Here is a 13,316-nt window from a genome sequence, read left to right on the forward strand (position 1 = left end):
AAAAAAAAAAAAAAAAAAATTCAATGGAGATACATGGTGTTTTGTTTAAATGGGTATTAAACCATGTTTTTTTTACTATTAAGGTGCGATTTCAAAATGATTACTTAATTGTAAGAACTTTGAAATTGTGTTACCGTAAACAAATCATTCTAAATTTGTAAGATAACGAATTTATAATACCAAGTGTTTTATTTTAATATATGTGAAACTTGTTTTTTCTTAATTTAAGATAAGATTTAGATTTGATTACTTAATTTTAAGAGGCTTAACTCTATGATTTGGTAAACAAATTAATCCATATTTGTGTGACAATGACAATAACATTAATTGATTTGTTTCATAGATCCTTCTCATTTCTTCTTTGATTGTTTGGGTATTAAGTGATGTTATCCAAGCCCCAATAATAATTAAAAACATTTTAAAAATATGAATTCCAAATATATTATATTTTATTTCAAGATTATTCTCTCTAATATTTATTTCCTACATCTTTTTTCTCTGGGATTAAATTTCAAACGCCATTTTTTTCATCTCAAGAAAATTCAATTGCCCTTTTTATTTATATATTTTAAGTTAAATCTCAAAATTTTCAGCTTGTTTCCCCTTTAAAACCTTGTATAATACTATGCTTTTTTATGATACTTTTTTCAACAAGAAAACAGAGATACAAAAGATCAAACAAAAGAAAATTTGAAAAAAAAAAAAAAAAATTTACTTTTCTATGATTATTGTCCTTCGTTGACTAAAATCATTTTCCATCACTTCGAAATACTTTTAATTAGGGGTGTTTGGTTCCGAGTACCTTACATTTTTTGAAAGAACCGGAACCGATGATTCCTTGAAATTTGGAACCGGAACTGACAATTCTAGTTCCTAAATACCCAGAATCTGAACCTGTAACAATGGTTTCGATTCCGATTTTGGGTACCCTGTAAAATTTTAATTGCCCTTAAAAGTTTTTAAAATGGCAAAAAAAAACCCTTAAAAGTTCATAAATACAGGCTTTCCTCCCAAACCGGTTCAGTTTTGGTTCAAGAATTTTCCTAAACTGAAAAACTGGTTCGGTTCAAGAAAGCAGTTAATCGGTTCGGTTAACCACTTTTGAACACCCCTACCTCTAGGCCCACTCAACTCAATAAAAGTATTTTGGTGAAAAATTGTTACGCGAGCCCAGAAAGAAATATGTAACTCAATTTATAAGTATTTTGCGTGTGTGCAACCATAAAACTGAGAAAACTGAGTCAACTGAGTTATACCTTGCTTTGCTGCCCAGGCAAACAAATAAGAACCACCCAAGCATCGAAGAGATAAGAGATTATTCTAATAAAATACAACCCCAAAAACCTGCTTGTAATAAGAGAGTGTCCAAGTGGTTAGTAACCCACATGCAAAGCCATTTCTAGCGATGTGGGACTGAATCTAAGTCTGCTTGTATTTCCTCAAACGAACATTATCACTCGTACACATTGGCTGTTTGGTCGAACCATGTANCATTACATTATAGTTAAATAATTACTTAATTAATTATAATATTACATAGTTAAATGATTACTTAAATAATTATAAATTTATAACATTATTTAATTAATTGATTGAATTCAAGTGTTGTCTAGATATTAGAAGATTTATGAGTTACATTGGACACAAATGATTGAGTAATCAAAATTTGTTAGGAGAGTATTTGTAAACTTTTAAGGTATTTTTTTCATTTTATAAACTAATAGGGGGTAATTAATTTTTTATAGGGTACCCGGGTAAGGAACCAGAACCTGTATTTCAGGTTCCGATTCCCCCGAAAAATGCAGGGTACTCGGAGCCGCTCTCCCCAAAATAGTATATGAGGCATTCTATTTCTAATAAGACTCATATTTGAATTCTTAATAGGATTATTATAATTTTATTCCTATTTACAATTGTATTATTTATTAAATAGTTTTTTTAAAGACATACAATTTTATATGAGAATAAATAGGAAAGCGAACCACAATATTCCAACATAGGACATATAACATACATCATACAACAGTTCCATGCAAACTTTTGAATAAGCTTTGGATTCAAAGAAACAAAATACACATATATAAGGCAATCAAAGAAGGAAGAGAATTCCTGTGTGTAGCCAACAACGTCTAATATATTTCTATGAATGATACAAAGAGGATTAAGCAATATAAGATTGTTCAGGAACTCTAAAATATTAATGTTATTATGTATGCATGTTAAGTATTCACTTTATCTTTGCTCAGAAGTTTTAATTTCTATCATATGTTCCCAATAATGCATGTAGGGACATATATGCATAATGCATGTTAACATGTACAACTTGTATATGAATAATCCATGGTGATCATTTCCCATAGTTGAATGAATGAAGTGATCCATCTTTGTCAATGTAAATCAGTAATTTTAGAGAGTTAATTCTTGTCCAGTTGATTCCAAAATGTTATCCATTGCACGTACGTAGTAGGATCATGACATTTCCTTGGAGGTATGAATAGGAACTAACCAACTAGGTTTGAAATGTAAATCTAACCAACTAGGTAAACATGATAAAAGTTTCAGGTTAACTTCATAAGAACCCCAAGCGTTGAAGAAACAAAGAAATGCTCATGTGGTAATTAGATGGATGAATAGCTAGTGTAAAAGTGCAGGACTGTGGATTTAGTGTTTATAACTACTTTGGGTGGCCGATTAAAAATAAAATGATTTATTTCTTTATAAAATTTATATAAATTTATTATAACCTTCCTAGTTAACGAATGAACGACCCAAGCCAAATGGTGACTCCTCCATCCCTATTACAAAACATTTTATAATTTTTAATATGAAATTTTTTCTAAAATTTCTAGTTGTATTTTAAACTTGGTGTAGATCTTGAAATATGAAAGATTTTAGAAACTTTTCGTTCTAGATTTTAGAAACTTTTCTTTCTCCGGTAATATGAAAGTGTAGGTAATTAATTAGTAGCTAGAATTGTAGTGATGATGGTTACACGACAGGTATTAATTGGTTCATTATCAATTCTCTTCAATTAATGTGGCAACATTATATTGACCGGTCGATGAAGTTAGAAAGATATGGAATATCCAATAATGCGCTTAGCTTTTACTTTTCGTTAGATATTTATTTAAAACTATTCATATGTGGACAAAATTAAGTGTGGAGTCTGTTAACATTGTTGTTGTCTATAAATACTGAGCTTCAAACAATACTCTTCATTTCTCAATCCTTTCTTGAGTTGTTAATTACATTGTTCCTATATTTCACTTTGACTATGGCAAAAATGGGTCCTGCTAAGTCCTCCCAAGTTGGAATGGTGGTAGTTTTTGTAGCTGTCATATTTCTCATGATGTCTATTCAGTTGGCTTTTGCAGCCTCTAAATCTGATGACACACTCCCAGTATTTAAATTCGGTAAGTAATTGTTATCAATTTTCTTTTATTAACCAACATACTAGTTTAAGAGAATATGCGTAGGAGGAAAACTAAGTCACTGATAATTCAACCTCGATCTCTTTTCTCTGTACTTTTCTCCTCTCTTGCACTTCCAAACGCGACATCGTAATTTCATATCAGGATGGAATAGTCGAAATACTACAATAAAGCTTTGTGAAATTATCATTTCAGTCATATGTCTTGATATTATAATAAGTAACCATGTTTTCAACATATGGTGCACGCATGCAGGAAGGCGGCTTCTTCAGATGTCCTATGGGGGACCACAGCCGCCATGGAGCAAAGCCCTAAATGATGAGAAGCCGTAAGTGAGATGAGATATTTTGGGGTCTTAGCAAAATTATTCTCTATTCAATTCCTGCTGAGATATCATTCGATTCTAGCTCAAGTTCAACAAATTGTGTTTCCAAGAATAAGTTGAAAGACAGGTCGTTCAAAATATGTTTATGGTAATACGGAGTTTTAGAGTCGTGTTTTATGGATTTATGTTCTTGTATTGTGTAAGATGTGTAAGGAATTGTGTAATTTTAATTAAATAAAAGACATGTCAAGTTGTTATTGGTTTTATGGATTTATGTTCTTGTATTATTTAAATAGATACTTTCTTTTCTGTTAGTGTTCCTTCTGGTCATATCATACTAAGAATATAACTTTATATCATTCAGAAACTTATAGATAATTAAATAAATTATATTACAAGTTACATTTCTTAAAAGAAGCTCAAATTTTAGGATTTTCCTTTAAGCTCTTTTTCAGCTTCTTTGAACTTATGGAAAGAATCATTACAGCTGTTGCAAAAGGGTGAGCAAGTGGTTAATTTGAACAAGCTAGGCACACCATAAACAAACATGAAATTGAGTAGCATCAATTACAGCAAAAATAACACTAAATCTTTATTTTCAAGTCAACAAGGAAGCAATCAGTCAATTAATAAATAATACTTTCTATCAACTCTGGTTACGCTTGCAAGTTATGATTTTGAATAATATAAATGTGTTGCCTCAATGATCAACACTGGCCATTACACAATTGAATTTGAGACCAGATTTTTTTTTTTTTTTTTTTTTCTGATCAGTTGATAATTAATTTATGTATCTACTTTGACTGAAAGTTTTATGGCAAAAATGGACATCTCTAAGACCATCCACGGCAAGATAATGGTAGTACTCTTCTAGCAATCTTATCCAAAATCAAATTATTTGTCAACTTATTATTCCTGTCAAGGGCAAGAGTTTGGGGTTTCATGCCTAAACTGCAGGGGTGTGTTTGCTGGATTTCAAACACACAGAGACTGATTTATAAGTTCTTAGGGTTGTGTTTGCTGGATTTCAAACTTACTAGATATGATGATGTCATCAATCCAAGCTGGGAACCAGCCCCTTGGCCAGATCAATCCCTGAGTTGGGTATTAAAACATTGGTTATGACCTCTGTTTTTAGAAGTCTGTTGTTCAACATTATAAGTTTACGTATTATTATTGTGTACAAGTCTAGTTGTGTTATTATTATTATTATTGTTATTATATTAATACAAAGAGAAATGTTCCCACAATTTTATAATTTGACGACCTTTGATAGTAAGACTAGAAATCAACTTTTACATAGAAATTTGTGGACACTATGATTTGTAGATAAATCAACTGGATATTAGCTTTTGGATGCATTTCAAGTCCTCCACAATTGTGTCTAACTTATCCTCAAACTAAGGGTGAAATCAAGTCGAGTCGAGTCGAGTATCTGACTATTTGAGCTAGGCTTGATTGCTATAGTATCAAGTTTGAGTTCGAGCTCGAACTTGAGCCTTGTCGAGCCTAAGGAATCAAGCTTGAACTCAAACTTGGTATCTCAAAGTGATACTCGAGCTCGGTTAATAAAGCTTTCAAGCTCAAATTGGTCAAAAAAATCTAAAAAAAAACCCAATAGACAATGACAGATTTACCATCTAAATTTGCTGTGAATTTGCAGACCAACTCATATGAAATCATTAGATAATAAATACAAATATCAGAGAGATAATAAGTTTAAGTCAAGTAGCATAGTATCATTAATCATCATCAAGTACAAGTAGCATATCGTGATTTCATCAATCATATGAAATAGTATACAATAATACTACACCCACAACCTTTTTATACAAACTTTCTCTCACAAACTTATATGGCAAAAGATGATTGGGTGAAAGTTTATTTCAAATTTAAAATTACCCAATCATCTTTTATCACATAAGTTTGTGAGAGAAAATTTGTATTTAAATAATGTAAGTGTAATATTACTCAATAGCATAAGTTCAATAACATCAGTCATCTCATGTCTCATCTGCTGCCTCTCAATGTCGAGGACTTAATCTCTTGCCTCTTTGGCCCAAGACCTGCATATTTATTATTCTTTGGTCAAGACTTAATTCATTACTTAATTTATACAAATGCAATGCAAATTATGCAATTAAGTCTTTTTCCTCTAAAAATCAATCACTCTACTAAGATTTTATGTTCTTATACTATGCAGTACACATACACTACACGATACAGATACAATCAAAAGATTTTCATTATTCAATTTTGATTTGTGTTTATTTCTAATGTCTAAAAGCAATTTGAGGTAATTGTAGTGAGAAATTAAGAATAGATTAGTTGACACGACTGATTCGCATTTTCCTTTTAAACAGTTCGATCAAAATGAAGAACATGCAGTCTTATCTTGGTCAATTCATAGATTTTTTTTTTTTTTTTTTTATAAACTGGAATTATTAACTAACATGCAATCCCGCCACCAAAACCAGATTAATTGTTTTCTGCACATGAAAATTGATGGTCAAAAAATCAAACTTAATTAATTGAAACCAATCCTGCACTAGATTGTGTTCATCATTCTAATTCAAACATACAATTATGTTAGGAGTTGTTTAAAAATTGTACTTCGGGTTTGAATAATTTGTACACTATTAGATNATAGCATAAGTTGCATAACATCAGTCATCTCATGTCTCATCTGCTGCCTCCCAATGTCGAGGACTTAATCTCTTGCCTCTTGGCCCAAGACCTGCATATTTATTATTCTTTGGTCAAGACTCAATTCATTACTTATTTTATACAAATTATGTAATTAAGTCTTTTTCCTCTAAAAATCAATCACTCTACTAAGATTTTATGTTCTTATACTACGCAGTACACATACACTACACGATACAGACACACTCAAAAGATTGTCATTATTCAATTTCGATTTGTGTTTATTTCTAATGTATAAAAGCAATTTGAGGTAATTGTAGTGAGAAATTAAGAATAGCTTAGTTTACACGTCTGATTCGCATTTTCCTTTTAAACAGTTCGATCAAAATGAAGAACATGCAGTCTTAACTTGGTCAATGCATAGATTTTTTTCATAAACTGGAATTATTAACTAACATGCAATCCCACCACCAACACCAGATTAGTTGTTTTCTCCACATGAAAATTGATGATCAAAAAATCAAACTTTATTAATTCAAACAAATCCTGCACTAGATTGTGTTCATCATTCTAATTCAAACATACAATTATGTTAGGAGTTGTTAAAAAATTGTACTTCGGGTTTGAATAATTTGTACACTATTAGATAATAATTTCTGGTCAATTTTGTACCATAGAAACTTCAGCACAGCCACCACAAACCAAGTTGTAAAGGTTTCTCAACTTAATATCTAAAACCAGACCCAGCTGCCAGACGTCGACAGCTTGTGATTAATATTTCCAACTCAGTTTCTAATTTGAAAAAGATTTTTAAATATGATACCTAAACAACACATTCCCACAGTCGGTTGTGGAGCAACTTGTTTGGAATATTTTCTTGCCCTAGCTGCCAGGGCAAATTGTAGAAAAAAACTCAGTCAACTTGACTATTACCTGTTCTGGGAAACAAATGAGAACCACCCAAACACTTAAGAGATAAGAGATTAATCACCCCAAAGAAACTTCAAATTAAAAAAACAAGTCAATAGCCTTCCAAAAGGTCAAATTAGGGCATTGTGATTGTGGCTGGTCACTCTAGTTTTGTCACTACCAAAGATTAATTATTTGTGCATCTGGCTGTTACTTTTTTTTTTTTTTTTTTTTTTGACTGAGGTATTTAGATCGACTTACGTACACCTCGACTAATCCTTAAGAAGAGCTATCCCACAACAACCCACCGCTGCGGCTCTCTAAATAAGTCATGGATAAAGGCACTACATTTTCCTTAGTAGAGAATTGAACTTGGGGCTATAGGCTCGCTATTCACAGTCCCCTTGATTCACCTTTACCGTTAGGCCACTCATGGGTGGGCTCGTTGTTTCCTTATCTTGGCCATGAACAAGACTTATTGTTACATCTCAAGTTGCTGGTGAATGAAAGTTTGGTCAGCTTTTAAGTCCTGGGTCCCCTCAGCTTAATAATTGTGAGAAAAAAAAGTTGCGTGAGCCCATAAAGAAATCTGTAGCTTACCCTCTTTTTTTACGGGCACAGATTTTACAGGTGAATGAGATATAATTAAAAGAAAGTATATGGTACCACGGTGGTATTTTTAATCTGGTATGTACTACAAAATAATGCATGCGTGTCAAATGGTTATTATATTTAATAACTACCCATTAGAATTAATTTAAAAATTTAGGAAATAGAAAAAATTCACAAATGGCATAAATTTACAAGAGGGTGGTAATACCTTTATTGTATTTTAGATTTTTTCCTATAATTAGTGGTATCAAAATTTTTACAGTACATAAAATGTAATATGGGCAAGCGTTTCTCCTTAAATCACTATCAAGAGAGATGGGACCACTTTCAAGGTTGGCTTTTATTTATATCACTCTTGTGCACTTGTTCATGTCGCCAATCCCACACTAAAACCACTCAACATCCTGATATCATGGGGATAATTTTTTCTCTTTGCATATTCTTAGCTTTCTTAGTTTCTTTTGGGACACTTTCCTTTGTTAATGCGGAAGTGACCGACATTTCCACAGATAAACAAGCTCTTCTTGCCTTGAAATCTTGTATAAGCCATGATCCTAGCAACTTATTGGCCAACAATTGGTCCATAAGTAGCTTTTTCTGTGATTGGATTGGTGTCACTTGTGGCGGTGCCCGTCACCAAAGAGTGACAGCTTTAGATATTTCTAACTTGGGTCTTATAGGCACCCTCCCTCCTCAAATAGGAAATCTATCTTTCCTTGTAACTCTATCCATCAGAAACAACAGCTTTCATGGCTCTCTGCCTGACGAGTTGACTCAGCTACGTTCATTGAAATACTTAAATTTAGGCTATAATAGATTTTCTGGTGGACTGCCTGAAAGCATTTTTGATAATCTTCCCAACTTGGAATTCTTTTCTTTGCATTCTAACATGTTCAAGGGAAAAATACCATCAACTTTATCAAAATGCAAACACTTGCAACAGTTAGGCTTGTCATCCAATAATTTCATAGGACCCATTCCGAAAGAAATCGGAAACTTGACTCAGCTTAAGCGGATAGATCTTGGAAGCAATAAACTCCAAGGTATGATCTCTCTCTCTCTCTCTCTCTTTATATATATATATAGACCTCAATTTTTTATATTATTATGGAATAATTTCATTTTGTTGTAATCCAATTCACTAATTTAGATATCATATTTTTAGGTGAGATACCATATGAAATTGGCAATCTTCATAATCTGGAGTGTTTGGAACTTGCATATAACCACCTAATTGGTCCTGTCCCAGCCGCTATATTCAACATCTCAACAATTAGAATGCTTTCACTACATGACAATCAACTCTCAGGGAGTCTTCCATCAACTGCTGAGCTTCCAAATCTTGAGATGCTTTATTTGTGGAAAAATAATTTCAGTGGACCATTTCCCGGTTTCATCACCAATGCTTCCAAGCTTCAATATTTGGAAATAGGAACCAACTCATTCTCGGGCATCATTCCAAGTACAATTGGTAATTTAAAAGATCTTGTGAAATTTACTGTAGATAGTAACTACTTCACATCTTCTACACCAAATATGAACTTTCTTTCATCTTTGGCAAATTGCAAGAATTTAAGAGTTCTATGGTTTGATAGAAATCCATTTAATGGCATCCTTCCAAATTCCATAGGGAACCTTTCTATTTCTTTGGAATTGTTATCCATAAGTTATTGCAATATTAGTGGCAACATTCCCAAAGAAATTGAAAAGTTAAACAACTTGATGAAACTAATAATTGTTGGAAATGAACTGACTGGATCTATCCCATTTTCACTTGGTGGACTACAGAAACTCCAAGGTCTATATCTTCAAANTGCTGTAATCCAATTCACTAATTGAGATATCATATTTTCAGGTGAGATACCATATGAAATTGGCAATCTTCATAATCTGGAGGGTTTGGAACTTGCATCTAACCACCTAATTGGTCCTGTCCCTGCTGCTATATTCAACATCTCAACAATCAGTATACTTTCACTCTTTGACAATCAACTCTCAGGGAGTCTTCCATCAACTGCTGAGCTTCCAAATCTTGAGTTGCTTTATTTGTCGAAAAATAATTTCAGTGGACCATTTCCCGGTTTCATCACCAATGCTTCCAAGCTCCGTTATTTGGAATTAGGAACCAACTCATTCTCGGGCATCATTCCAAGTACAATTGGTAATTTAAAAAATCTTGAGAAATTTACTGTAGATAGTAACTACTTCACATCTTCTACTCCAGATATGAACTTTCTTTCATCTTTGGCAAATTGCAAGAATTTAAGAGTTCTATGGTTGGATAGAAATCCATTTAATGGCATCCTTCCAAATTCCATAGGGAACCTTTCTATTTCTTTGGAATTGTTATCCATAAGTTATTGCAACATTAGTGGCAACATTCCCGAAGAAATTGGAAAGTTAAAAAAGTTGATGACACTAGTAATTGTTGGAAATGAATTGACTGGATCTATCCCATTTTCACTCGGGGGACTACAGAAACTCCAAGGTTTATATCTTCAAAATAATAAACTAGAAGGATTTATCCCAAATAATCTTTGTCATTTGAATAATTTGGTTGAGTTGTACTTGGATGGTAACAAGATTTCTGGATCCATACCTGCATGCTTAGGTAATCTTACTACACTAAGAACACTGTCATTAGGTTTCAACATGTTAACTTCTTTCATACCCTCAACTTTGTGGAACCTTAAGGATATCTTGTACTTTAATTTGTCATCAAATTCCCTGAATGGATCTCTTCCACTAGAGATTGGAAATCTGAAGGTTGCGATAAATATAGATCTGTCAAGGAATCTTTTTTCTGGAAATATTCCTGTTGTTATCGGAAGCCTAGAAAATCTACAATCTCTCTCTTTAGGATACAATAGATTAGAAGGCTTAATTCCTGAAACGTTTGATCCCTTGACAAGCTGAGAAGCCTTGGATTTGTCTAGTAACAAACTCTCAGGAGTTATTCCAAAGTCTTTAGAGAATCTCTCGTACCTCAAATATCTAAACTTGTCTTTCAACCAATTAAGAGGTGAAATTCCTACAAGAGGATGTTTTGCAAATCTTTCGGGTGACTCATTTATGGGGAATCTTGCATTATGTGGTTTTAATCCTTAACTAAAAGTTCCACCATGCTAAAGTATCACTCATCGTAAATCAAAAGTTCTCTTATTGATTGTCTTGTCACTAAGCATCGCGGTCACTTTAGCTGTGCTCGTTCTTTTATTTGTGTTGCTGAAATGCCGCAAAAAAGACACAAAGCTACTTAGTATTCTTGATATGTCGCCACAAGAAACATGGAGAAGAATTTCTTACTATGAACTTGTGAGAGCAACAGATGGATTTGATGAGCACAACCTACTCGGCAAGGGGAGTTTTGGTTCAGTTTACAAAGGAAGACTTGGTGACGGCATGGAGCTTGCAGTAAAAGTATTCCACCTGCAATTTGAAGAAGCTTTTACTAGTTTTGAAGTTGAATGTGAAGTAATGAGTCGTATTCGTCATCGAAATCTTGTCAAAATCATCACTTGTTGTTCTAGCCATGATTTTAAAGCACTAGTATTGGAGTATATGCCCAATGGGAGCCTAGAGAAATGTTTGTATTCTAACGACAATGTTTTGGATATCTCACAGAGGTTGACCATAATGATCGATATTGCATTAGCTTTAGAATATCTCCATTTTGGTTATTCAACCCCCATTATTCATTGTGACTTGAAGCCAAGCAACGTCTTGCTGGATGAAAATATGGTTGCACATTTGAGTGATTTTGGCATCACTAAGCTCTTAGGTGAAGAAGAGTCTATGACGCAAACACAGACCCTTGCCACCATTGGTTATATGGCGCCAGGTAATTGTTTCTAATTTAAGTTTTTTTTATTAAAACTTCTTTGTTACTTTTTTTTTTCTTTCTAGAAAAAAAAAAAGAAGAAATTAATGATTTATATTTCTAACAATTAAAGTGAATGTGATCACTATCAGAACATGGAAGAGAAGGAAAAGTATCCAGAAAAGGAGATGTGTACAGCTATGGTATCATGCTAATGGAAACATTTACAAGGAAGAAACCAACAGATGAAATATTTACTGAAGAAATGAGCTTGAGGAGCTGGGTTGGTGAATCATTATGCAGCACAGTGATGCAAGTCTTGGACACAAATTTGCTAAGAAGGGATGATGAACATTTCTCTAGCAAGGAGGAACTTGTGTCATCTATCTTGAGTTTGGCTATCGAATGTACAAGAGAATCACCTACGGAAAGGATGGGCATAAAAGAAGTAGCAACAAGACTCATCAATATTAGAGTCGAATTTGCAAAATTTAAAGTCAATGATGCACAAGGCTATCAAATTCAGGTTAGTTTTCTTCACTTTTTATTGATCAGTTGTACCTTTGACTTTAGTTCTAATTCTATTACGTATCTGTAGAATGAGATGAATGAGCTTTAATTTGCTAGCCAACCGCCATGAATCGAAGGCCTCAATGTCAGTGAGGTTATGTGTGATAAGCAACATTCTTGTTCTTCGTCTTCGATGACAAGTTCATAATTTATGGTCAACTTTGCTCAAGAAGTACTTGTAATGATTTTTTTTATTTTTTAAAAAAAAAATTGATAGACCTTAATATACTAAAGACAAAGTATTGGGGGTTTGTAGAATTTTCCTATTTCTAATAAAGATGAATTATATTTCCCTTTTTTTTTTTTTTTTTTTTTGTTGCAAATATGCATATTTAAACCAAAAACCAAATGAAGCAGTACAATTTGACAATAAAAATGACTCAACAGTTTCAATATCATTCTCTTTACAATACTAGAGTAAGCTTTCTCGTGATAAAAAAATCCAAAAGATAGATTATCTGTCAAATGTCTCACTATTGGAAATCACAAAATTGAAGGAATGACTATTTATCTATATCAACTACCTCTAGGTAGCTTGGCGATTCGCTTGGGACTCTTAGTAGTTACTCAAAAAGTCTTGAGTTCAAATCCCCATGACTACTAATAAAGGGTAGCCATTGGAGGTTTACCTAATCTTTAACTTCAAGACCCTGAATGACTAGTTGAGGTAAGCGCAAGCTGATCCAAACACCCTCGGGTATCAAAAAAAAAAAAAAAAGAAAAAGAGACTATTTATATATATCTTGAGCTAGTTAATAGTTTGGTCATCACTAAGAGCCGAAAACCTAAATTTTAGTTAAACTTTTCTCGAATTAAAACCACAAAATCTTATCCGTCAAGGAAAAATACTATATATTTCATTAATCATATTAGTATTACGTTCCCATTTTCCTTTTAGTTTTGTGGTTATTAATGTTCACATGCTATAGCTAGCAGCCTATCACTCTCCAATGAGAATATGCACCATGTGCAAAGCGCACCACTATTGCCCCAAGGCTTTCAA

General features: G+C 32.9%; 3 protein-coding genes across 3 annotated transcripts in view; all 3 read left to right on the forward strand.

Annotated features, from left to right (window-relative positions):
• LOC116112715 (LRR receptor-like serine/threonine-protein kinase RCH1) overlaps positions 1-12,608 on the forward strand; it is an 18,927-nt gene extending 6,319 nt beyond the window's left edge. The window contains exon 7 of the mRNA XM_031398827.1: positions 12,442-12,608. The gene's annotated coding sequence lies outside the window, so the exon portion shown is untranslated. The remainder of the gene's footprint in view (positions 1-12,441) is intronic.
• LOC116112735 (LRR receptor-like serine/threonine-protein kinase FLS2) lies at positions 7,714-11,189 on the forward strand. The gene is made up of 2 exons (XM_031398847.1): positions 7,714-8,966; positions 9,779-11,189. The coding sequence occupies exons 1-2, from the start codon at positions 8,201-8,203 to the stop codon at positions 10,837-10,839; spliced, it is 1,827 nt and encodes a 608-aa protein (XP_031254707.1). The 5' UTR covers positions 7,714-8,200; the 3' UTR covers positions 10,840-11,189.
• Positions 11,066-12,603, forward strand: LOC116112736 (receptor kinase-like protein Xa21). Its single transcript, XM_031398849.1, has 3 exons — positions 11,066-11,764; positions 11,896-12,269; positions 12,342-12,603. Exons 1-3 carry the CDS (start codon positions 11,194-11,196, stop codon positions 12,360-12,362), a joined length of 966 nt encoding a protein of 321 aa, XP_031254709.1. The 5' UTR covers positions 11,066-11,193; the 3' UTR covers positions 12,363-12,603.
• Positions 12,609-13,316: the final 708 nt, after the last annotated feature.

Source organism: Pistacia vera, unplaced genomic scaffold (assembly GCF_008641045.1).
Source record: "Pistacia vera cultivar Batoury unplaced genomic scaffold, PisVer_v2 Contig666, whole genome shotgun sequence".
Taxonomy (NCBI): domain Eukaryota; kingdom Viridiplantae; phylum Streptophyta; class Magnoliopsida; order Sapindales; family Anacardiaceae; genus Pistacia; species Pistacia vera.

Bases quoted from the DNA above. Each gene is read 5' to 3' on its own strand.
- LOC116112735 (XM_031398847.1), top strand. From the start codon at position 8,201: ATGGGCAAGCGTTTCTCCTTAAATCACTATCAAGAGAGATGGGACCAC. The intron at 8,967-9,778 runs GTATGATCTCTC...TCATATTTTCAG, and splicing joins TGGAAGCAATAAACTCCAAG to GTGAGATACCATATGAAATT.
- LOC116112736 (XM_031398849.1), top strand. From the start codon at position 11,194: ATGTCGCCACAAGAAACATGGAGAAGAATTTCTTACTATGAACTTGTG. The intron at 11,765-11,895 runs GTAATTGTTTCT...GATCACTATCAG, and splicing joins CATTGGTTATATGGCGCCAG to AACATGGAAGAGAAGGAAAA. The intron at 12,270-12,341 runs GTTAGTTTTCTT...ACGTATCTGTAG, and splicing joins CACAAGGCTATCAAATTCAG to AATGAGATGAATGAGCTTTA.